This window comes from Patagioenas fasciata, chromosome 3, assembly GCF_037038585.1.
Source record: "Patagioenas fasciata isolate bPatFas1 chromosome 3, bPatFas1.hap1, whole genome shotgun sequence".
Taxonomy (NCBI): Eukaryota; Metazoa; Chordata; class Aves; order Columbiformes; family Columbidae; genus Patagioenas; species Patagioenas fasciata.
The window spans coordinates 9,701,271-9,726,693 of record NC_092522.1 but is presented as its reverse complement, the minus strand read 5'-3'; the positions used below and the strand labels follow the sequence as shown (position 1 = coordinate 9,726,693).

The 25,423-nt window shown below is 44.0% G+C and overlaps 1 protein-coding gene across 6 annotated transcripts in view; it reads right to left on the bottom strand.

The window, feature by feature from the left end:
* The window catches only part of SERTAD2 (SERTA domain containing 2), an 84,574-nt gene that overhangs the window by 40,691 nt on the left and 18,460 nt on the right, over positions 1-25,423 (bottom strand). For 3 of the 6 annotated variants that reach the window (XR_011738123.1, XM_065834789.2, XM_065834791.2), the window contains exon 2: positions 16,445-16,557. The exons of the other annotated variants lie outside the window; for them this stretch is intronic. Coding sequence is in view for 1 of the 3 variants with exons in the window: in XM_065834791.2 (XP_065690863.1) it covers positions 16,445-16,458 (14 nt within the window). In the remaining 2 variants the exon portion in view is untranslated. The remainder of the gene's footprint in view (positions 1-16,444; positions 16,558-25,423) is intronic. 6 annotated transcript variants of the gene reach the window in all.

The window sequence follows — 25,423 nt, the reverse complement described above, 5'->3', positions numbered from 1 at the left end:
GCCCTGTGTTGTCAGGGGGAAGGTAAGAGGTCAAACTGAAGGCACCGTGTCACTGTCTTGGGACCTCACCACCAATCTGGAGGAGAAAGCATCCCCACTGTGTGAAGCAGAAACTTTTGCTGCCTATAGCACCCATGTTCCCAAATAGCTGATTTCCTTAACGGCACATGGCATCACAAAGGCAAAATATAATAATAATAAAATAATAATATAACACTTTAAAAACATTGGAAATTCCCTTCTCCCCAGCCTTCCAGTGAGCCAGTTCATTAAAAAACTGTCTGCTTCCCCACCTGAACAGAAACAGACAGTACCTGCCCAGCACCACTACCACATGTCCCAGGTTTTATGCATGTATAAGTTGTCCTTAACTGGGGCAGATGTATTCTCTGTTCATTTACCAGGTGAAGTATTTCTTCCATCGCTCCTCTCTGATGTGACATACACAACTAGATGAGCTCTGTAGCAACAGGGTAAATTTTCATGGCCAACTCTCCCTCTTGCAGGATTTTCTTTTCTTGGCATGGGTTGAAGCATGGTTGGTTTTCTTGTCACTTGACAATTTTGCCATATTTTAGAGCAGCTCCTCCAACCCAAAAGGACACCAGCACTATCCTACACATACAAACAATATTTACAAATTCACACTCTTGACCTAAGTCACAATCCAGAGGTTGTGAAGAAAAGGGGAGCAAAAGACGTTGATTTCTACAGGGCATAGCACTCCTTCAATTAAAGGAGACTGTTGCTTGGTCTGCATTTACTTTCTTGAAATCTTCGGGGCCTTCCAGCCCTCCCAACCTGCCGTTATCTTCAACCACAGGGAAGTCTGTGTAGATCCCGGTAGATAAGCTGTCCTGGCGCTTCGGTCTGTGCACACAACCCCTACAGAGCTGTCGTTGGTTTGTACTATGTCGCACATGCACACTGCCTATCCAGAGAAACCTAATACAATAAACAGAAAAAGCTGGCTCCAAAATACCCTATTCCTTCTATTGATTACGGAAAAGCAGACAAGCCTTTGTCACAGTATCACAGTATGTTTGGGATTGGAAGGGACCTTGAAAGATCATCTAGTCCAATCCCCCTGCTGGAGCAGGAACGCCTAGGTGAGGTCACACAGGAATGTGTCCAGGCGGGCTTTGAATGTTTCCAGGGAAGGAGACTCCATGGACCCCCCTGGGCAGCCTGGAAGTTTTTTTGATGGGGAAAACTAGAGACCTGAATAGGCCTGGTTTTGTATCAGCTGCTGTATTCATTTCATGAGTTTTTCTGCAGTGTAATAGTTGTCAGAACAGGGCAACCAAGAATTCCTTCTTCAGTTATCTATAAATCAGGGCTGGAGAGAGAAGAAACAGTCCCAGAGTGTGGTATGCATCAGTCTGAGCAATCACTCCAGCAAGTCATGCAGGTAAACAGCTACACAGCCCCAATTAGCAAAGAAAGGGTCACCTACAAATCGAGTACAGAAAATAAAGCTTACAACTCTGCCAACCATCCACGCTTATCTGTTTAAACGGGGGAAAAGGCAGCTACCCCCCAGTAGGCGCTGCTCAAGACAAGCAGAGAAGCCACGTTCCACTGAATGAGTTTCAATCGCAAAAGGAACACCAGAGATGGGGATGAAAAACATTTAGCAAGGCAGTTGTCATGTCCTGACCTCACTCTTCTATGAGCTGTGCAAATGCTCTGGCCGCAGGGCCAGTACCTTCATGATATGCTTGATCCATACCTCAAGTGGTAGGGGTCACCAGAAGAAGGCACAGAGATCAGAGCACGGAGCAGTATGGATGGAGCATGGGAGTAAAGTATCTGAATAGAAATAAGACCTAAAAGCTGGGCAGAGGGCTTGCAGGCAAATATCAGATCAAATAAAAATACATATACACAGCTGCAAACTGACGCAGGAAGAGCTCCAAAGCAAGGAGGTGAGGAGGGAAAGGCAAAGAGAAGTGCAGGATATAGACCTAACTATGACAGAATGAAACAGTTTTGGTGCTTTGTTCCCCCCCCCCCCACATTCATTTGGATAAAAATAACGACTGATGTGTGAGTCCAAGAGGCCAAGGATGGGAAAATGTTCTAAATTAGGAGAAGAAAATGACCCAGTTTGGATGAGAGGTTTAAGCAGAGGGAAATCAAGAGGAGAGAAGGAAGTTTGAAAACTTGTGTAGAGAAGATAACAGCAGGATTTAGCAGCCATCAGGAATGGGAGGGGGATGGGTAAGGAGAAGGGAGTTAAAAACAACAGAGTTGCAAGCTAGATTTCATGGCACTAATTCAGCAAAGAAACAGCCTCAAATTGGTGTAAACAATGGACTATTCATTAGGGGTTTCATTCCCTGCAACCCAGCAAACTATTGTCTACAAGTTTTAAATACTCCCTTCACACACACATTAAATTACAGAAAATGTGAAACATCAGATAATCTCAACAACTTGCCTCACAATCACTGCCCTCAAGCATGCACCACGCTCGGCGGGCTCTTCTTCCGACCATCTGCCAACACGTGTAGGAAAATAAAAGATTCAGACTCCAACGCAGCAGTTCCGTAGGGGTCCGAAAGCAAAAACCACTCGGCAAACATCTGAACAATGCACATAACGTTTGCGAAGCTTAAAACGCAATTCTGGTATTGCCTGCTCGCAACCATCTCTCCCTCATGTTTAAAGTAGGAGGTGGCTGTTCCATGTGTCCTGTCCCATGGCCACAACACCACCAGAAATCTTTGCAGGGCCAGAGCTGGCTGGCCTCCTGCAGCTGTGCCCTACCTGCCATCTCCAGCACAGCTAACTGCTCTCCTAAGTGCTCTGTTTTGCATTAACACTACCTGACACACTGGGGGCAATGGGGAGCAAAACCCGGCCTGCAAAGCCTGCAAGCCAGGCTCAGGCCTAGGGAAAGACACTGCGGTGCTTAGGTTGCTTATGGACACTGATACTTCACAAAAGTAGTTAGGATCAGGATTTTAGTTGGTAAGCCAAGTACTGTTGGTGCAGAAATCATCAAGAGGTAGCACAGAGGAAATCTGATGGTGTTATTTCCATTTGGCCATTAGAAAGGTAAACTTTGTGAATCTGGGGTCAGGCTGTGAGCTACAGCAGCCAACCTGAAACTTATGCACGGCTTCGCATGAATAAAGGACGGGCAGTGACTAACAGCACAGGTAGATGAGCTCTGCAGAGCCTTCTTAAGCTGTCTCACCTCAAGCATCCTTCCCACGTCACAACAGGAACCTCCCACAGTGACGGAAGACAACACATGCTCGTATCTCACACTATCCATCTGACACAACAACTAAACCAGCAATTTGGAGTTTGGGGCTATGTTTTCAGTTACAGAAGGTACAGATGCACATTTCCTTCTGATACCTCTGTTATGGTAAGGGGCAGCATGGATAGCTAGAGAATGTTTGACATCTCTATTTGCTCATCTGAGCTTTGTCTGTTACAGGTTTCTAGTAACATCCCTTCCTGAGCACCAGGGTGCATGACGGGGCATGACAGTGCCATCCACATATCCTCCTCTCATTCTCAAAGGTGACTTGGCTTTTCAGGCTGCCCTAGTGCAAGCACTCACCAGTCCCAGTCCACAGCCCCTTGGAGGGATGGGTCTTGTGCTTCTCAGTAACAGGCTAGCAACCATGGGAAGCATTTGTAGAGCAAGACAGAAGAAGGGGCAGATTATTTAGGCTTCCTTTTTCCTCACCTATATGAAGGCACCTGCATAACGGATGTTTCACAGTGCATCCTTCCTGTATTCATGGGCAAAGGCTCAAAGGACCTATCTAGCCTGCAGGCCTGCAGAGCATAGGCTGTACAGCCTCACTCCATGTCTTTCATGTCTGGCAGGATATGACCTGTCTATCAGGAATACAGCCAGCCTGCCTGGAGGACTGCAGGGAAAAGCTGCTGACAAGAGGTTGTCTCACAGCATTTCTTCCTCTTGTCCAGGTCCAAAGTTAGGCAAGCACAGTGCCTCTGCTCAGTCCTACATCACATCACTCCCACCGTGACTTAGACATAAGAAGAGCTCAGACTCCCTTGAGTCAACTTCTTCAATCTCTGGCTCCTTGTGCTGAAGGTCTGTGGAGAGGAGGAAGGGAAGAGACAACAAGTCTTTTCTTATCCTTGGTCTTCGGCGCATGCATAACAACAAAGCACCTAATTCTGTTTTGTCTGTTATCCAGAAGCGCTGCATGTTTCATTGAGCTCTGGAAGCACGCAAGCAACAACACACAGCCCACACAGGAAAAAAAAATGGCTTGGAAGAGTGGCAGGAGGAGGAGAAGAACTGGACAGTTTTAGTTCAATTTCTGTCTTTAATATTGCACGGACACTCTTTGTTCATGTTACGCAGCACACAAATGACACACACGCAACAAATCACTGTCTGCTACACTGGGAAAAATAAAGACAGATAGGCTGAAAATACACAGATTCATTTACGTTTCCCCTCTCATCTCAGCATGCTTTTACATATTTGGTTTGCATTTAGGGTTCACGTAGTTCACAAAGTATCTCAATACAGCAATCACACACTCACAACTGCTACAGTTTAGGGGCACCTTCACAACTGCCAACATAAGCAGCAGGAAGCAAAATGCTTGTGTACAACACTGACATTCTCCTTTTCAGCTCTTTGAAGAGCCCCCGAGTCGAGTATAAGGCGGCCTTTGGGGCTGTAGATGCGTCCCAGGGCTCCTGCAGCTCTGTACATGTTTTAATTTTAACCTAAGCTTTAAATGTGAAAGGGAACACAATTACTACCGCTTTTCAGGGTGAAGATAGCCACCAAAATGTGAACTGAAGGTTGGGCAGAAAAACTGAGGAAACACAGAGTGGGCATTGTAACTCACATGTGGTCTCCAGCATATGGGTAACAGTCACACTTAAACAAGGAAATCAAATGTCAGTCCACTACTACCCTTTCCAAAATCAATCTCAACTGACTCCTAAGAATATCCAGCTTCAAAGGCTGAGTGCCTGCTCACAGGAACAGGCAGACAGTAGAAAATACAGGGAAATAACTTGAGCTTGCTCTGCTCCTCTCTTAGCCAAAGTCCTTTTTGTTAAGCATTTTTTCACTTAGCTCTACAAGAAAGAGAAGCAGGAGAGGAAGGCAGCAGTGGGAGGAGGGAAGGGGGAAATATGGCATTTCCCATCAGCTCTACCGGAGGAAAGGCAAGGTGGGGAAATGGTAGAGGAGTTGGCTGCAGATCTCTTCCAGCCAGACAAGTACATCTGAGAAACAAAAAGAAGTAACACATGGAGATCAGCGAAAGGAAAACCAACGAGGAAACAAATGCTAGCAAGGAGGTGGAAAAATGGCAATGAGAAGGGAAAAACAGAATACGGGCGTTTGGTTTTCTTTTACACATTGAAATCTTCGCTCAAGCTCATGTCTAACTTCAAGACGAGAGTCTCAAATCTCAGTTTCAGCAGAAGAGATCCAAGCTTGATTTGGTCAGCCCATAACATGGGGTGTCAAACTCATTTTCACCAGAGGCCACATCAGCCTCGCAGTTGCCTTCAAAGGGCCGAATGTACATTTATATGGTCCTAAAATTACATTCGGTCCTTTGAAGGCAACCGTGAGGCTGATGTGGCCCCCAGCAAAAATGAGTTTGACACCCCTGCCATAAAGGATATTTTGTCACCACCTCTAGTCAGCCTCCTGTGACAACCAAGGACATGGCAAATATCTGAAGTAGACTCAGTTTAAAAGTTAAAACAGTACCAGTAATAGTAACAATTCCTGGCTGAGTCACATTTTAATTTAAAACTACACACATGAGCCATTCAAAGGATTTAATTTGAAAATTGTTATTGTTGAAACTTTTCTTTTAGTAGCTTAGATGAGTAGGAACAACATTTCCTGTACTATGGATGAGATGCTTTTTTGAACATTACAGGGTTTTTTCTTCCTCCTCTTCCCAGCCTTCACACACCTCTATTTGTAGGAACTTTCCTTGCAGACACTGTCCTTCTCAAGGACAGACTTGGAGAAAAGATGATTTCCTTTACACAGTTTTAACACTGACTTGGGGGCTGGTGAAAATGGTCGCTTGGGTGCACTGTGTGCGCCGGTGAAGCTGCAACCAAATGTCCTCACTCTTTCTCTTGTAATTTGATACCTGGCTTTAGCGATCCCTCCAGCTCTTGAATTAGGAATGGAAAATATGAGAGCTCTGTTTCATGGCAAAGGGTTAGAGACAAGGAACAAAAAGAGACACATTTTGGGGCTACTTGTAATGGTATTTGCTTTACACTGGACTTTAACACCTGACAGGAACACCCCATGCAGGCTCTGTGTACCCACACATCCTACCCATGTCCGTGCTACACAGCACTGCTCAGCCATGTCAGAGCTGGTGGTTTGAAGCCTGATTTCTAACGCCATCCCCTTCATCTTAAACCTCTCAGTTCCAACTGCTGTGGGTGCAAATAATGACATTTAAAAGCAAACAGCTACCACTAGCTGCTGAGGGAATGAGACATTAAAAATGCCAATAGCTGCTTTCTGCATAAGTGCAGTTTGTTGGAAGAGTAAAACAGGACGCCAGGCTGAAGGCTTTATAAAAATGTCCCTAATCGTCATGCTCATCTTTCCGAGTCCTTTGAAAAGACGGTTTTAAAGCATCTCTCTAGTTATATGTCATTACATGCTCTCAGCCACGCAAGCGGCAAATTTCAAATCCCAAACCAGAATACAAGCAATGCCACACAAACGCAGCAATCCTAGCAGTTTGCAGCATGCCCTCCTGCACCAGGGGAGGGTACCGTGCATTCGCACACTCACATGGCAAAACCTTCTCCCTGAGCACTGTGGCTCAGCCATTCCAGTGACACAATTACAGCATTTGCCAAGTAGCTTGCATCATGTAACACGCTGTGAGGCTTTTCACGGCAACACGACTCTCAAGCTTCCCTTCAGGGGCCCATCCCCAAAAGCCCTGCTGCAAAGCGCTGCAACTCCCGACACCCGGGAGCTTCTCCCACTTCTGTGCCAACGGTAGCAGGAACTCTGCACCTCTCGTTCTCCTTTCTGTAGGAAGGCCAGCCTTGCTGAGTTCAGTTTAATGCTGGCTTCCAGTGTTTACAGGCAAAGATAACTCTGTCACCTTTCAGAACATCACCAGAGTCGTCTTCACAAGAAGGTTTTGATGTAAATCAGGTGGGAAAGCGACAGAGAACCAGCAAAATACTTTCGCTGCGTTCTCAGGCATATGACTTTGTGGTAGCACTGGTGGTTTGACAGAGGTCAGATTTTAGTTAATGCAGGATTAAACCCTGTCCTTAGAGCCACATGGTAACACTGGTAGGTAATGTTGAAGATCCAGGCAGAAACAAAGTTTAAATTTGCTTTCTTTCACTGTAGCATAGGAGCACTCCGTTTTACAGACTGGCTACAAGATTTCTAAAAAAAAAGCAAGCCATAGCTATGAGATTACATGTATCAATAATGCTATGGCTTTGTCAGGATGCTGAGAAACAAGAAGTGTGCAGTGCAAACTAAATAGTACAGAAACACAGTGAATTAAGCAGTTGGTTCCTGAGCTGAGGTTTGTAGAGATCTGGTGAGCTGCAGGATATTGGCTCTCCCATCTTGCTTCCAGCTGCTTATACAGATGTCCGGGCTCCTCATTGCCAAGAAGAGCTAGGAGGCTGGTGAAAGCAGCTGGAGGAGAAGGAGGTGGAGGAGGAGTCAGGCTTGCTGCTGCTGGGGAGGGCACAAAGACGAGGAGAGGGAAGCAGGCACTGCCCACACGTGCTCCATAACTTCAGCTGAAGGTGCTGACCACTAGGAAAAGAAATAATGTCTAGGGAGAGGGGAATGAGACACTGGACACTTCAGAATATATTTTTCATTTTTCCCTTCTTTTTTTCTTTCTTTTTTTTTTTTTTTTCTTTTTAAGGGAGCTATGGGAGAGAATCAGGTCATTGAGTAGCATCTCTGCAAGAAGCCGGGAGCAAGAAAGAATCAACAAGGAGAGGGAGAGAGGCAGGGAGAGAAATAAAGTGATCAAATATTAGTGGTGTATGCAAGAGCAGGGGAATCACTGAGCAGATGGGAGGAGGGAAGAAGAAATGATTAATAGAGAGTATGAGGCCCTTCCCCCTCCTTCAAGCAGGACTAATCACGCGGAAGACAGCTAAAATGTTACTTCCTAATATTGCTCTGCTGCGGTAGCTGCCACATGATGGAGGAGAGCGAGCCTGTCCCCAAGACAAAAATCTCCCTAAAAGATGGGAACAAACCCCTTACAACAACACGACCGCCACCCTTTGACCGCTGGTGCTAAAGGGTCATCTACCAGGGCACGTCTGTCATACCCTGAGAGCTTGTAGCCGTGTGCTCTTAGCACCAAGTCCTGCAGCAAGCCTAAAGCAGCATTCTTGCTTTCCCCCAGTCAACTCCCCTGCCTTCAGCCTCCTGGAGAAAAAGGACTGGCCTTCTCGTGCAAGCCAAACTTCCACACATTAGGAGCCAAAAATCTCGCTGCCTGATGTCAGAGCATACCTCTGACCAAGCATTTGTGGAGCCACACCTGGATACTAATCCGCTGCCTTCTCAGCACAGCGCGAGCTTTGCCATGGCACGTATCGATCAGAGGTGCATGTCAGCGGCTCTCCCGTCATTGGAAGCACAGGATCCCTTTGCACCACATATTCCTGACCACCGCACAACAGAGCGGGAGCAGGGACATTGCCACAGAAACACAGACCCAGAGAAATACATTCGGTAAAAGAGAAAGAGTCTTATCTGGATTTTTGGTGACAGCCGGTCAGGGGGACAGCTCTGCACAAAGCTCCCCTGAGACACAAGAATACAGACCTGTTTCCAGCATCTGTGCTGAACAGTTTATTCCTTCCTACATTTTACAGGTGCTATCATGCCCATCCATCCCCTCAGTTTTTTCTTCCATGGACTGAACAACCCCAATACCTTCCTTTTCTCCTCAGAGGTCATGTCTGCTGAATCATTCACTCATGCTATTTTCCTCTAGCTTGTTGGGGGTTTTTTTGGCCCACTTTTGAGTTGTATGTATCGCTGGTTTTGACAGCTGCGAGCAGAAAATTGGTTCAAGACTCAGGCTGAGACCTCACCGAGCTCAGCTGAGTAAAAGGTTTGTTGCACCTTCTTCCTTATAAACCCCAGCTTACCTTTTTCATGAGTGTACAAGCCTTGTGACTCATGGTCAGCCTGGAATCCACCACCAACTCCAGCCCCTTTCTGCAGTGCTGCTGCTCAGCCGTCTCCCATTCTGTATCTGGGCAGCCCCTTATTCTCACCCAAGTTTACAACTTTGTGCTCATCCTTTTCTGAATCACTTTTTATTTTCTTCAGGTGATTTCTCTACTTGGTCAACATTTTGAATCCTAAACCTGTTCTCTAGAAAGCTCAAAGCTCCTCCCATGTCAGTATCATTTGCAAGTGTTAATTTGCATAAGTAGCAGAAAAATCCCCACTGTGTGTCACTTCTGGGGAAGACACGCAGAAATTGACCACCTTGGACACAGACTGATCCTGGTGTGTTCATGACATTGCTCCCCACAACAGCCAGTCCTCAGAATTTCCCCTGCAAGTAACCTGAGAGCCACAATAAAGTGCGGAAGATGAGGGTGTCAAGTGTGTCACACAAACATGCTCTGCTCGCAAGTGACCACTGTCTTCTGACATAGGACACAAAAATAATTCAGATCACGTGTCACGCTGCTATTCAACCTACTGTGAGGGAGATAACTACAGTCAATTAAAAAAAAATTTAAAAAAAAAAAAGAAAAAAGGTGCAAAATCCTCAGCAACACAAAAATTAAAAGGAGCATTTGCCTGATCGCAATGGTGGAACATCCAGAACTGCGACGTCCCCTGCCAAGAAACAGTCAGGGTCCCCTAAAAAATTTCACCAGCAACCATCACTCCTTCTGCAGTATTCAAAGCCATTTAAGTCCACACAAGACGTTTTTTCTGCCAGGCACTGTTTCTCTCCAGGGCTTTGACACTGCACTACCAGGGCTGCTATCTTCAGACAGATACAAAATGAGCAGAAATTGAACTGTGGCTAAAGGAGGCAAAGGTAGGCAGAAGGGGTAGCCATGTTTGCATCAGAGAACTGATCTGGAAGAAGTGACCTGAGGGCATTTCATATACAAACTACCCCCTTCAGCCTTCCTCTCCTCCCTGTGAAAGCAGCAAACATGCCCTGGGCTGCAGGAGTGTCTGGTCAGCATTCTTAGCTCATGGGCAATATGGTGAAGGGCACTTTGATCCCACACAGTGTTTCAGGGCAGCAAATTTCAGGTGTCCTACAGGACACTGCTTATTAATCTTGTATACATAGTGCTGGGCTATAAATTCCATTAATTGCCCACTGTTTAAATAAATTAGTTTTCTTAGGAACAGGTGCATGCTGGGACCAGTTATGAACACACATGACTCAAATCCATCCGATCTCTCCCCCAGTTATGTGGCTAGAAAGACTCTGACTTTACACTGGGGAAAAATGATGTTCAAAATTTGACAAGTCCTTTTACTCCCAGTGTCCATGCTTAACAGAAAAGCAAAGAGCAAAATCCAGCTTGTGTCTATTTCTATGATTTGAATCAGCAAGCACACGGGACAAGCCTAAATGCCACCAAAGTAAGGAAATCCTGGATCTTACAGACCTCCAGCAGAAAAGTAGCTGGTCATAATGCCAGTGGGGGCTCCAACATTTTCCATATGAATAAAAAGCCTCCGTTAGCATGGTATATGGCAGTTAAATTGCCAAGAGATTATCATAATCAGCAGCACTGCAAACCTTTGCTTTGGACTGTTTGCAGAATGACCTCTGAGGCCAGACGGTGTAACCACTGGCAAACTAAACACTGCCCACGGCATTTCATAAGATGACGATGACAGTCTAGAAAGGCACTGTGAGTGGACCACTTAAAACAATGAGAATGTATTTTATTTATTCCTTTGTGCCAAATCATTTAAAAATTGCTGCAGGAGATTGCAGTAGAGACAAACTTAGATTTTTGTTTGTTTGTTTCTACTTAGGGTAGAGCAGCCTCACCAAATGAAGTTTACACAGTATGGGAAGGAAAAAAAAAAGTTCAATACTCTTTGTTTTATTAGGATTTCTTTCCTAAGTTTGACAAAGCTTTGTAGTTTTTCTAGCTCCGTACACCACATGAGTCTCCTGATCCTGCAAGATTTACTACATTCGGAAGTCCTGGGTGGAGTGCTCCAGCAGAACTGGACCACTGCTACAGAAGGATTTAAAATAAAAGTGATGTCAGGAAATGGGTGGGGGCAGGGAAGGGGAGCACAGCAAATGACATAGCCCACGATCAGGAAACTCACTTGGCAAGATATGTGGAAAACCGGAGGTATACAGGAGTAAAGCTCCACAAAGCAGTGCTCCGGCTGCTCCCACCGCTAATCTGTTCCCGTTAACGGAGCTCAAAGAAAAGAGGACAGTTGCCAGCTCTGGAGAATTGGGAACAGTGCCAGCTGACGACAGGCTGCGATCTGCAGCCGCTTGGGTCTGGGTGAGGCCTGCAATCATGTGATGTGCACTTGATAGCGAGGGAACAGCAGACGAAAGCACCGGCTACAGAAAACACCTACTCCCTGGTTATTGAATAAAAGTAAGAAGGATGCAGCAGGGAAAAAAAGAAGGCATCCTGCAGCTGTAAGTCAGACACAGCACATTACTACTACAGAGGTCTTTTTCCCAGAGATGGCAAAGGCCAGGAGGCTTCACAGCAGCAGGCAGATTAGGCAACGTCACCCTGAGCCAGATGCAGCTGCAGTGCTCCAACGCTTTCAGAGGGAAATCTGTCGAGACAGAAGTGAAGTAGCAAAGCCTTTTAACACCTGCAGACCGGCCAGCAAATCCCCTAAACCTCACCAGAAAAAGGGTAACAGCAAAGTCACCCTGATGGGTCTGGTTAATGGAGTTTGGGACTCCTGGATAATCAGTGCTGTGCCTCCTCAGACCATGTGTGTAATATGGGACAAAGTGATTACGAAGCCTCAGGGAAGGAGATGACTGAATGTGGCAGGATGCTCCTGTACTGCATCCAGCTCTGGAGCCCTCAGCACAGGACAGACATGGACCTGCTGGAGAGGGGCCAGAGGAGCCACAGAAATGATCAGAGGCTGGAACAGCTCTGCTGGGAGGACAGGCTGAGAGAGTTGGGGTTGTTCAGCCTGGAAAAGAAAAGGCTCCAAGGAGACCTTATTGTGGCCTTTCAGTATTTAAAAGGGGCCTGTAAGAAAGGTGGGGACAGACTTTTTAGCAGGGCCTGTTGTGATACGACAAGGGGTAAAGGCTTTAAACTAAAAGAGGGAAGATTAAGACTAGACATAAAGAATACATTTTTTTACACTGAGGGTGGTGAAACACTGTCCCAGGTTGCCCAGAGAGGTGGTGGATGCCCCATCCCTGTGGAGACATCCCAGGCCAGGCTGGACAGGGCTTTGAGCAACCTGATCTGGCTGAAGATGTCCCTGCTCATGGCAGGGGGGTTGGACTAGATGAGCTTTGAAGGTCCCTTCCAACCCAAACTATTCTATGATTCTATGGTTGTATGTGCTGCAGCAACTTGCAGAGTGTGTTTTTCTTGCTCCTACACTGAGGAGTTACCTAGAGACAAGCAACCTCAAATGCAAGAGCTCACAAGGCGGGAATATAATCATGTCAGCAGCAGGATGGTAACGCAGTCACTGCTGTCCTCTCCCTGAGCTGGGAGATTCACTGGGGTCCTGCTCTGCACACACATCCATGCCTGGACACACAGTTCTGTGCCACACATCTCAGAAGCTAAACAGATATGTCAGAGGGATGGGGAAAGGAAATACAATCATTAGAAATTAAACACAGCAAAGGAAATAGCAAATGCAACTGAGCAAAGGGAATGTTTAAGGGGTGGGCACTGAACATAGCTCTTCTGAGTTGCCCTCCCATTCTGCACACCACCTGCTCTCCTCTCGTGTATTCCAGTCCACTGGGAGACACTTGTTTTGGGGGGATTTTTAAAAAATTATTGTGCAAAGCATCTACATTACTTGGTAGGTTCAGTATTAACCAAAAAAATTCCCCCTCTAAAGAAACTGTGAAACCCAAATGAAAAAACAACACAAGCCAGCTTTGAAAGCCAAAAAGGTATTCGCATAGCCTAATTGTGACAAATGTGGGGCAGCAAAGATGGAAAGCCGTGTAACAGGTGAGAGTTAAAGCAAACACATCTGAAAAGAGAATAATTCAAAGGGATTGAAGTCTCTGAAGTCATCGATATTCTCATAACAGTTTGTAGTCATAAAACATTAGGTACCAAACAATAAAAATTAGGTGTTTCATTTAAGAGCACCTCAGCCTGGAAAGACACTTCTCTTGGCACGAGCTGGTTTTTGATGAAGGAACAGGAGTGCAAGATGCACAAACAACACTCTGCTGCAGGCAGAGACTCAAAGCTACACGTTAGCAGATCTAAGAGCTCATCCAGGTTAGAAACGAGAGGATCACAGATGGAAGTTTTACCTATAGCACATCTGGCTTTTCACCAAGGACCATATTAAAAAAAAAAAGGCACTACGGCTATGCATCCCTTGGAACACCCTACACACTATGTCAAGGTTTTGTATTTCAGATGCACAGTACCCGTCAAAATGGAATGTTTTTCCTGACTTCATTTGACTACCCAGTAGTTATTCACTGAAAACACAGGGCTGAGCCTCCTCAGGTTATTCTGCTGGGCAAAATACATTTTGCTGCTTCCTTCCTCCATCATACTCACACAGAGAATTGGAAGCTTTACTTTCCATAGCTGATTTTTCTCATACGCTAACACAGACATGCACATCTAAGAAGTAAGGGCCCAATTAACACTTCGGTGCTGGTACTTGTTGATAACACCCAGAAATTTCCCCTTCTAAGCCAGTCATCCCAGGCAGCCATCCAGCGTGCTCACAGGACAACCCAGTCCTGCACGTTCACGACAGATATCACTTCTGGTTTGGCAACCCAATGTCAGGCAGGCAGATGATTTAATACCACGTTATCTGACTTTCCAAGAGACAGAAAATACTTGGATATGCTTAGTGAAAACGCAGCTAATGCTGGGATTGTGTTCTGTTTGCGACTGTTTAACTAGGCCATGAGTCACACATGATAGAACTTGCAGTGCAGCTTGGAGAGAATCAGGCTTTACTCATGACTGCAAGATAGTGGGGTTTGGTCCCTTGGCCTAGAATAATCTGTTTTTCCCACTGATCAAAAGAAGTCAAAATTAGAGGTACAAAATCAATCAATTGTGGCTGTCTGAGCGGTACTTGGAAGGCTATTGCTAGCACTATAACCTAATGCTCCCTGTATATAGTGTCTCTCTCATGCGAAACCAGTACAGTCACTACCTGAAACCAGAACCACCAGTTTGGTTTAATTTTTTTATGTCTACTTATTGGTAAGTCTCTTTCTCTTTAGGTGTCTGTGCTCCTGCTAAATTACTCCAAGTCTTTGCCCCTGGGCAGTGGCAACTCTTACAGTCACACACCCATATCTTCAGTTATGTGAAGGAAAATATATTCTACTCTCTTTACACACAGTGTCCAAACCCTTTAAAAAAGGTCAGCAAGGGACACTGACTCCATTACCGTCAGTAGCAGCTGACTTTCCAGGGCCCAAGCTTCATACCAACTGTTCACCTGACTCCCAAAAACATTATCATCTCTTTGGAGTAATCAGCATGTTTTAATGGCTGGTGGCTTCAAAAGCTTCACTAACTTCAGCAGCATTAGAAGTACCAGACTTCCTTTTTGCTTTGCATTGCAATTTGAGTTTTCTTCAGTTCTGAACACAAAGCTGCTCAGTTTTGCTTGGTTTAACTTTGAAATCATGCACAAATACTGAATTTTGTGACACTTATGCCTAATTCTGTGTCAGGCTCATTGAAATCACTGCTGAAATTTGCCCCGGTTCACCCCAGGAAATGTTAAGGTAAGGGAAAATTTTTGAAAAAAAAAAATAATCTGAAGTCAAACCAATCTTTGACCAGTCAGTTTCTGCAACAGAAAGAGGGAAAACAGAAGATAAACATTTTTGGTCTGTACAACCAAACAAAACAAATGCTTTAAGAAGAGTATGTACTTCAAGTGGGAACACACATCACTAAAAATATTTCTGTTCTCACATATACCTGAACACAAAGGACCACATTATACCTTGAGTTATACCTCAAAACCAGCCCTAGTAAACCCATCAGCACTGTCTGATCATAACTAAGGAAAGATCTGACCTGTTACGCAAAATCAAATCAACTGAAAAAAAGCTGAAACGTGAACTCACTGTCAGAGAGTGGCAGCTCAAGGGACTAGACTGAAACTACAAACCAAAGCCCAAGCCAAAATAACCAAAATCCAAAGACATTTTCTTCTCCTTTGAACCTACGCACACATGGCTTTCCTTTGGTGAATTCAGAGGTAATTCTTGTCACTGCAAACTCTTTGGTACACCACTCACCAGAAGTCTTGCTAACAGCATAAACAGCAGCAGCAGCCACAGCAAGAAAAAATTCAGAGCCTGGGCTCCTCGTGCCCCTCCGGAATGAGGTCACTTCAGTTTAAGGCTGAATGATCCTGTCAGAAAATCATGAGAGAATTCTGCCCTTATTCATGCCCATCCTGAATAAGGAGAACGCTTTAGAAACGGTTTAATTGAGGGGGTTTGGCCTTTTTTTTTTTTTTAAACATGTAGTTTTCAGACAATTGTTAAATATGTTCTACTGATAACAGATGAAAAGAGAAATGCATGAATGTTTTGGCTTCAGCGTTCACTAAGAACACATCGAGCAGTATAAGGCTTCCTGCTCATTGATACAATCAGTGTCAGACCCTACGCTTTCATGCCTACAGCCATACCACCTTTAGCTGTGATCTAGGCAGTTCCTGCAAGGCAAGCAGGGTCAGGTTGGGTCAACACGCAATGGAGAGGCCCCCAGGGAAAAATTCAAGTGCTGCAGATACTAGAGGTGGTGTTGAGGCAGGGGCACTGCTCTTCTCTCTCACGGACTGCCTACCCCCAGGGAAGCTGCTTTACTGCATATCTACGGCACGGTATCTTACAGCCTAACAGCCCTCTGTGTAGATACCGAAGGAGGCTTATGCAACACGGATAACTGCACTTTAAAAGCAGATACCACGCTATCCGTATAGGTAGGGATAAGGCAGAACACCTTGCGCATCACTTTGTGTAGCCCATGCCTTGGCTCACTAACTGCCCTGTAACCAAGCCTGGAGTAAGTAAAGTTGAACCAGAAAATGAGCAGGTTTTCATACCTCGGGGAAAAACAAAACAAAACAACACAACAGTATGCACTTTGCAGAGAAATGAAACTTCTCCATCAGCCAACTGTTAAATCCTCATGTCCTGATCAGCTTCTAATTTTGGGTTACCTTAAATTCTTCATAGTTTCTATGGGTCACAGCGGAGTTCTCCTACTTCTCGTCCCAATGCCGCATCTACTGTCATGCTGTCAAACAGCTGCTGCGTTCCACCCCACGCCAGGCTGTGTCAGAGAGGAGAGGAAGAGTTCCCATGTTCAAGTATATATCACTTGCAAAGTGCATTAGGATCTTCTGTAAGTCAATTAGAAGTGTGCACTGTTATTTTTGTTAGCATTATTAATGCAATAAGGGGAAAAAGGTGTCCGAAAAGCACAGAAACTCTTCTTCATCATTTATTTGTGAACAAGTTGGAGAAAGTTTACAGGAACCTTTAGGATCAATTAATAACCTCATTGGATTTATATGTCGAGACTACACATAGTAATTCCTATCACCCCTGTCAATTAGCCTTGATTGCAGATAATATAAACTGAGGGACAAGTTTTGCAAGTAACTGTGCAATCATCGCAACAAAGACCACAGAAAGGAAGCTGTAAGGGTGAGATGAGGAAAATCCCCAGAACTCTCAAATATCTACACCTCACAGTCAAGGTGATTTCAGAGTCACTCAGCTTTAATAATGGGACTTCCTCAGGGACACAGTATTGAACATTTAGAAGAAGCATTTGAAGAGAAACTGTATTATCAACTTATTTCTAATCTTCTCACTTCCAGCTACTTAGAGGTAGTTCAGGGTTACTCCTAAATTATGCAAAGTGGCTACGCTCAGCATTCTGCAGGGGGATGACACTGAGTGTCTCCTCTCATTAATATTTCCTATAGATAAAGTTCAGATTTTCATTTTTATCGATTGGCATTTTTAATTTCTCAGTCCACTGAGTTGTTTTTAACATTAAGAACAGTGCCTTTGATTGAGCGCCGTATGAAAACCAAAAGAATTAACAAAACAAGCCCCAAAACACAGTTTCACTTTCCACTGATCTTGCAGTAAACAGTCCATCAGAAACTCAGCCTTCTGAAAAACATATATGAAAATGGAGGGAAAGGAAGAGAAAGCAAAAGCAAACCACGCAAGTCCTTTTGTGTTGCAGCTGCCTGCAGACTCCAGGATCATCGCTGCACACACTTGGTGTGTGCTCAGAAGGAAGGAACAACTGGTTTATTGTATAAGGCTGTTCTGTGTGAAGTACAGGATAGTACAACTTCAGGCTGCATCTTGCTCTTAGAAGAAAGTCTCCAGATAAATCATTACAAGAGTCTTTAAAACTTCTCACCATCAGGAAATTGCACATAAAATAACGTCGGGAAATCACCTCCTTCCCTCCCCCCACAAAATGGATCTAAAGCACAGCATTGCATTACTGCCTGTTTTTCCTCTGTGTATCACAGGCACTGTACAACCCAAGTGCAAGCAGTAAGATCACTACTTGCTAGCAGCTGACAAGTCTGAGGTAAATTTGACTCTTAGATGCACTTTTTTTTCTCCACTGTTTTCACACATGACATAAAATAGACAAAATCCCCACATATTCCTTTAGGGTTTTGGTTGTGTTTTTTGTTTTAAATTGAAAAATTAAAAGTAACCAACCAGTCTTAGGAGGCAGCAGAGAAATCTATGCCTTACTTCAAAAAAGCAAAGCAAACCAAAATACTTTTTGTCCCATCCTTCCAAAGGGAAACCCAGCCAACTCTGGAGCAAACAAATAATAAATAAAGCAGGGCCTGCATCTGTCTTTACAGTCTGCTTATTTTCTTGTGACTTTATAGATGCCATGTCCCTGCTAAAATATATACAGATATATTTCCCCTCCCAGTTGCTCTGGGAAATACTGCCACCATCAAGGAAACTTGACAGAGCAAAGAAAGAAAACTAGTCACTCACAAAACATTGTTGAAAGGCAGAAACAAGTTAAAGAATGGATTGTGAAAGAAGTGTGTTCTCTGTAATATCTATCATTTATAGTAACTCTCAAAGTCAAAGCTAACAGAAAATGGTTTCGGATTCACATGTTGATCTGTTTAGCCCTCTTGGCTATTTTGCTTAAAATAACATTCATTATTCAAAAAGAAAATAAGAAAAAAAATAAATCTGCCACTTCTGAGCATCGGGGTCTAATAAACTACCACAAGATAAGCAGCGCCCTGCCAGTCGTGCCAAGCCAGCGCTGCGGCTACGGCAGACGAGGTTCTGATGAAGGCTTTGGTTGGCAAAGCCACCCTGGGTGCTTGGCACAGGGTGTCCGGGGCTCCTGGCCCCTCCACGCAGCCCTGCCAGAGAGCGGAGCTGCAGAAAGACGCAAGCTGAGGCCAGCAGATGTTACTGACACTTACGCCTGTCACCAACAGAAAGGACGAGAAAAAAAATCTTGAAGAGGCAGCAACTTGCTTTCTTTGTCAAGATTTGGGAGATGGGGCACCCCTCAGGATTGCTACTCATTCAGAGCTGTCTTTGTCAGTGTGCCATTGCTTGACTGCTATTGCTACCAAAAAGAAAAATAAAATCAGTATTATAATTAAAGTCTTCGGTCATTTTAATTCAACATATTATTGTAGAACTGATAAAATTGAGTTTTTAGCGGTAGAAACAGGCATTTTGGCTGCAAGACTTTTTTTTGGTTGGTTGGGGTGGGTTTTTTTGCTTGCTTGTTGTGTTTGTGGTTTTTTTTTTAAACCATACTGTGTTATCCAGGGCATTTGCAAAGGTAAAGCTGGGGAGGCCTCAACAGGGAGCAACAGTACCATCGAGCTGAACAGAGGGCTGTGTACTTTACCTGACTGTCCAAATAACGCACAAATCCCTGTTTTGCTCTCTGTAGATCCATAAAAGTCAGATTCCTCCCCCTCACCAGTTTACTTCACCCTCTGCTCTGGTTTTCTTGACATCTTCCTCCCTGTTGGGGTTTTATGACATTGCCAACAAGAACAAATCAGTAAGTTTTATGTGCTTAATACTGCCCTTAGAAAGACCAATAAGGAATAGAACCTTTCCAGTCTGAGAAAAAGGCTATGGGGAGTTTTGGGATCCCTCTGGGTGGGACTGGTCTCCTGTTTGATGAGTTATGAGCAAGGGAGGGACTGTGAAGGTGCCACATGCCTCACAGAAGCCTGTGCCTTCTAGGGGGAAAATAATAATAATAAAGAAGAAAAAAAAATAAAAAAAAAAAAAAGGAACAGGTCATGGTGGCTATCTCTAAGCTATGAAGCAAGATCATTGTGGCTCCCCCTGTTTTTGCTCCTGCTGGTCTCCATAAGTTGGAACCCAGACTTTATGCCAACAAGCTGTGATGACCTGGCCAAGGTATGAAACCAAATCTGCAAATTTTGAGTTTAGATGGAGCCAACGTGAGTTGCAGATTTATTCTGCTCCTTCAACTTTGTAGGAGTGTCTTAAACAAGAAAATACCAAATCCACAACATCTACTGGGGACTGACCTTCACCTTAGTAAACTCACTGATGTGAGTGCTGGAGCAGACACAGGACAAGTCAGGGAACAGCTCTGGCCTTATAAAGCAGCAAAGCTCCAGCAGTAAATGCTGGTAAGAACCCTCCCTTGGTCTTGCCCAGAGCTGTTTGTGCAGTTTGCTCCCACCTCACATCATGATCAAGCATGGGGAAAGGCCATCCTTACGATGATTATTCACTATTCAGAAAAGTTGTAACCAATAGAGAAGCACAGAAGGGGCAAAGGCAGGAGCGTGCAGTGTTGCCAAGTACTGTGAAGTGATTAAATAAAAACCTTTTGTTTTTTTAGCCCCTTAGATTAGATTGAAAATATAAACCTGCAAGTATAAAAAAAAATAACCTGAGAACAAAAAGAAGTACTCAGCATCATTCCTTTGGAAGCCTCACAACATTACTTTGATGGGGCTGACCACAAGATTTTTCTGAATCTTTCTGGAAGGATAATTCCTTTTAAGATGCATGACAAAATTGTACCAAAATTACACCTTGATAGCAGACCAGCCTATTTAGGAGCCTTTTTAGGACTATCTCTATAAAACCAGAAGCAAATTCAAGATTTTTTGCAACTGGTTAAAATTCTGTATTATTGGATCCCTGGCCACATTAAAGGTAAACTTAATGCTCCACTCAGTACAAAGTGAACCATAACCTCAACCACCATCCAGTAACTTTTGTTACATGAAGAAAAGGGCCAAGTAGGGCTGGCTATCGAAAAGGCCATTCTGCAGGTTCCCAGCAAGTGGACACATGCTGTAACGCATCTCTGACTTGTGGTTTAGCTCAAGGCCAGTGCAAGAAGCTCTGGGTAAGTCTTATCACTGGCAGCAAATGCAAATGTTACCCACTTGGAGGGAAAGGCAAAGTGGACAGGTATTTCCCACCAGCTCATAGCCCTGCTTAGAGTAGTAGCAGGCTGGCTGGACAAGATGAGAGACAGTAAAGGAAGGGGAAAAAAAAAAAAAGGAACTTTCCTACTGCACATCTGCTCCCATTCATGGCATTACAGACCTTCAGTGAGGCTGCAGCTGAGAGATTAACTGCATTTGCGAGTTGCTGGTATGGTTTTTGGAAGGGAAAGTTCTGCTGAGGGGTGTGGCAAGCCCTGTGCAACACACAATACTGTTGAAGTGACCTGGGATGAGATCCCTTTTCAGCTAAGTCCACTGTAAGAGTTTCACAGTCCTACAAATCAGAGTTTCACCCTGCCCAGGCACAAGGGAGACCCCAGAAAATGTGACAGCCTCACAGTTGAGCAGCCTGACTCCAGACCACAGAGAAGGAAAAAGATAATCAACAGACCTTAGGCAACCTGCTCCAAACTTTGTGCACAGGTAACACTGTCCTGCCTGTGTCACACTGCCTGGGAAGGACAACTGAAGAGGCCTTTCTCCTACACAGAATCACACAGAATGTTAGGGATTGGAAAGGACCTCAAAAGATTGTCCAGTCCAATCCCCCTGCCAGAGTAGGAACATCTAGATGAGACTACACAGGAAGGTGTCCAGGCAGGTCTTGAATGCCTTCAGAGTAGGGGACTCCACAACCTCCCTGGGCAGCCTGTTCCAGTGTCTGTCACCCTCACTGAGAAGAAGTTTCTTCTCAAATTCAAGTGGAACCTTTTGTGTTCCAGTTTGAACCCATTACCCCTTGTCCTATCATTGGTTGTCACCGAGAAGAACCTGGCTCCATCCTCATGACACTCACCCTTTTATATTTATAAACATTAATGAGGTCACTCCTCAGTCTCCTCTTCTCCAAGCTAAAGAGACCCAGCTCCCTCAGCCTTTCCTCATAAGGGAGATGCTACACTCCCTTAATCATCTCCGTTGCCCTGCGCTGGACTCACCGGACACACTGGCAAGTTCACATTTGCATGGGGCCCAAGTTGTGATGCTGGAGTTGCCCGTGGACCCTGAAGTGTAAGAAGTCTGCAGCTGGGGGAAGGTCACCTCCCCACCCACCTGAAACATCTGCCCTGCAGCAGAGCTTCAGTGCTGCCCACAGCCAGTTGTTAACTCACCTATGGCCAGCCCAGCTGCTTAGCCTGAGATTTTGGAAAGTTTCGCTCTAGCCAATTCCTCTTGAACAAGTTCCTTACCTGAGCTGTTAACTCTTGTGCTACGGCAAGCTCTCAAGCAGACACTCTTCAACAGCTTGGTTTCTGGTCTCTTGTCTTAAATCACGAACAGTCAGGCCCTGCCACATGCCAGCCCCTCTGGGGAGCAGGATGCTAAGCAGTCACACAAGTCTCCAAGGTCAGTCAGACTCGTGGAAAGTCAAGACTTTCCTGGTTTTGAAAGAGCTGCTGTTCACCCTTTCATTCCCCTCTGCAAGATCAGCAATCCCAGTTGTATCATTCTCTTAACAAGATGCCCAGATCTATCCTGCATTTGCTTTTGATCTCAATGAATTCATTAAGAAGTATGGGCTCAGACAGATCCTTGCCTTGTTGCCCACTTTCACAGAAGCTGTGAATCTTAGGGACTTGTGCATCTTCATCAGGTTTGGTCAAAAGGCTAAAAAGCTACTAACAGGACAGACACCATCCTAGAAAAAGTCCAATTTTCCTTTGTCTCTTGGATTCTTCTCCCTCCCCACTAAAAGAGATTTTATTATTAACCTAGTCTGAATATACCCCAAAAACAGATGTAAAAATTTGTACATTAGAAAATGTTAATATTGGCAGTTATTCACATTCCCTTCCAGGACTTCACAAAACTCTGTAAATCCCTCATGACAGGACATAAATGGAATATCAACTTTTTGCTATCTTTGCAGCAGTAGAAGAAACAAAGCAAAAGTCAATGCACTATTCTTTATATCCTTGAAATATTTGCTGAGAAGTGCCATTGATTCAAGAATAGCCCATCAAATAGTTATTCTGGTAGATTTATCAGCTTCTTTTACTTTAATATTCTGATACTCTGTCACACAACACAATGATTTTCGTGTTTGTTTTGTCTTGTTACCAGAGCAAACCATTCATTTTTAACTGTTGGTTTTGGCATAAGAATACTGTAAGTTCATAATGGAAATGTGTTTTCAGCGGTAGTACTGAACAATAGAAAAGTCTCTTTCAACTGTTGGGTTATGAGGAGAACCATCTGTTATTAAATTTAAGTCACAGTGGCTCTGTTTCAGAAATGCAATGGAGGCTCCACTAACTTTGCAGTCAAGGCACTTGCAGCATTGCAGGAAAACAGTCACTTTTCTAAAGGCCTGACACCAACACCACAAAATGGTACCTTTATTCTAGCCTAAGTTGATAATGACGAATAACAAAGTATTTTTGAAGTAAACTTTTTCTGAACGTTGTCATCGCAATTTAGGGCCTCAAAAACTTACCTACTTATATGCCAGTAATAAAAATCAAATATACAGAAACTAGTAAAAATCTTAGCATCACTGGGCTCAGTTCTTTGAACTATATCTACAGATGAATAAAGCAAACATCAGGAATTAAAATCATAATGAAAGTGATTAATTCAACACAATAGGAAAGTCAAATTTCATCATCTGCTTGATTGACTGTTATACCGTACTTTAATTGTTCTCTGACTTCCAACACAGAACAAATGTGAATTATACAGAGCAGCCAGGATTTCAAAACCTGGAATAACACTGGAGAGAACAACTACAGCTGACAAGGTGGGAATCAAAACACCCTTTGGTGTAACACTTAAAAATCACCTCTCCACTCCGCATGAAGTTATCAGGAATTGCTCTATTATTTCTGTCACTAACCAACCATTCCTTCCCCCACCTTTGCACCGATTCCTCTCAAGTGCAGCCAGAGATTATCAAACCCAGCGATAGCCTTTCAACAGCTTGGCCAGTTGAAAAAAAATCTCTCAAGTTTTCCTGCTATCGCCACTGCGTGAGCTGACGTCAGGCCGTTGTTTACTGGAGATGGGATGGTGCCAAGTTCCACGGAGCCGAAGACAGCCGTGTCCGGCCTCTTCTGCCTGCGCACAGGCAAGACGAAACTCCTTCTGTGTGCTCGCATGCATGCACACATGTGGGAGAGAAAAGACTCTGCACGTGTGTTTATTTGTGGTCACACAAAAATGTGGGGGAAAAGCCACTTGCCTTTTTCTTTTTTTCCCCCACTGCAATATCAGGAGTGAAAACAACAACATACTGTCTTCTCAGAAACTGCAAAGGAGAGAAAGGGAAGCACTGACAGTTTATTGAAAGAACTATCAGAGTATGGATGAAAATAACCATGAAAACATAATGGAGTAAAAGAAAGCTTGGGATACCCCTAAAACTCCTACAAAGAAGCTCACACAGTTAAATAATTAAGAAAAGAACGCCTGTCCATCAATAAAAGGACGGAGGTGAAAATTTGAATACTCAACAGCATAGAGAAAATAGTTAAGTTTTACTAGGACTATTTAAGTTTTCAGAATAACTGCACTGCCTTCCTCTTCTAAGATTAGGAAAGCCCCCAGTCACTGTAAAGTAACATTACTTAATTAAAATTTGCTGTATGAAAATATGCTAAAACATATTAAGAGTCTGCGGGGAGGGAGGGAATAAAATCAGCCAAGTCTGACTTTTTCACACCTTTTGTTCATTTATGTTATTCCTGGTAAAAAGGCAGACTTCATTTGTGAGTGAATGCGTGCAGATGGGAAGGGACAGGAGATAGACGACAGCATTAAGTCCTGTTTTCAAGCACAACTTTTACACATTAAAAATATCATTATCTTGGTAAGGACCCATTTGAAGCTTGAAGTGCTACACTATTATTTTTACCTGGAAAAACACTCCAGCATATTTGACTTTGAGGAATACAAAATGCAATTATTTGCACCTCAAGTGAAATTTCCAGCATTTGCATCCAAGCATGGACCACCACTATTATCTGAGTGAAAGAAATAACTGCACTGAAGATTTTTGGTTCCACTTAATGGCTTCTTCCCCTCAGCATCTAAATACACACTCCTCTGCTTTCTTACTTCCCACAAATACACCACAAGAGAATCTTCATACGTACACCAACTTGCCTTCCTGATGATTTTAACTCTGTGTTATCCTGTCTTCTCATGGAACTTCTTTCAAATTCAAATAGTTTCTCAAAATTTTCTATTGAGTCTGCTATCCAAAGAGGTTTTACATACCATTAATACTGCTGTGTAGGTTAATGACAAACATCATAAATAATTGTTTTCCTCCTCATTTAAGGGAATCGCTGAGTTTGAGATCCACCCCCCCCAACATCAGTGGCACAGCACAAAAAATATGCAAAACTGGGGGAACTTTATTTGAACTACTGGAAACAGAGACTATAATCCCTTAGGTTCAATATCCTCTATTTACATTCATCAAGTCACCTATGAAAAACAAAAGCTAGGTAGGAACCAGCATATCCATCCCAACCCCCAAGAAAACATGAAAGAAGCCAAAATATTTAACCTTTAACATAAAATGTATGAAGAAGGCACACTGGCTACAGCATGCAAGTTAGTCAAGACCTTGCAGATCACCTTTGCAAGAACATTTTCCATCACTGCTGGCTAGTGGTATTAAATTCATACACACTGCTTTTCTAGTCTGTG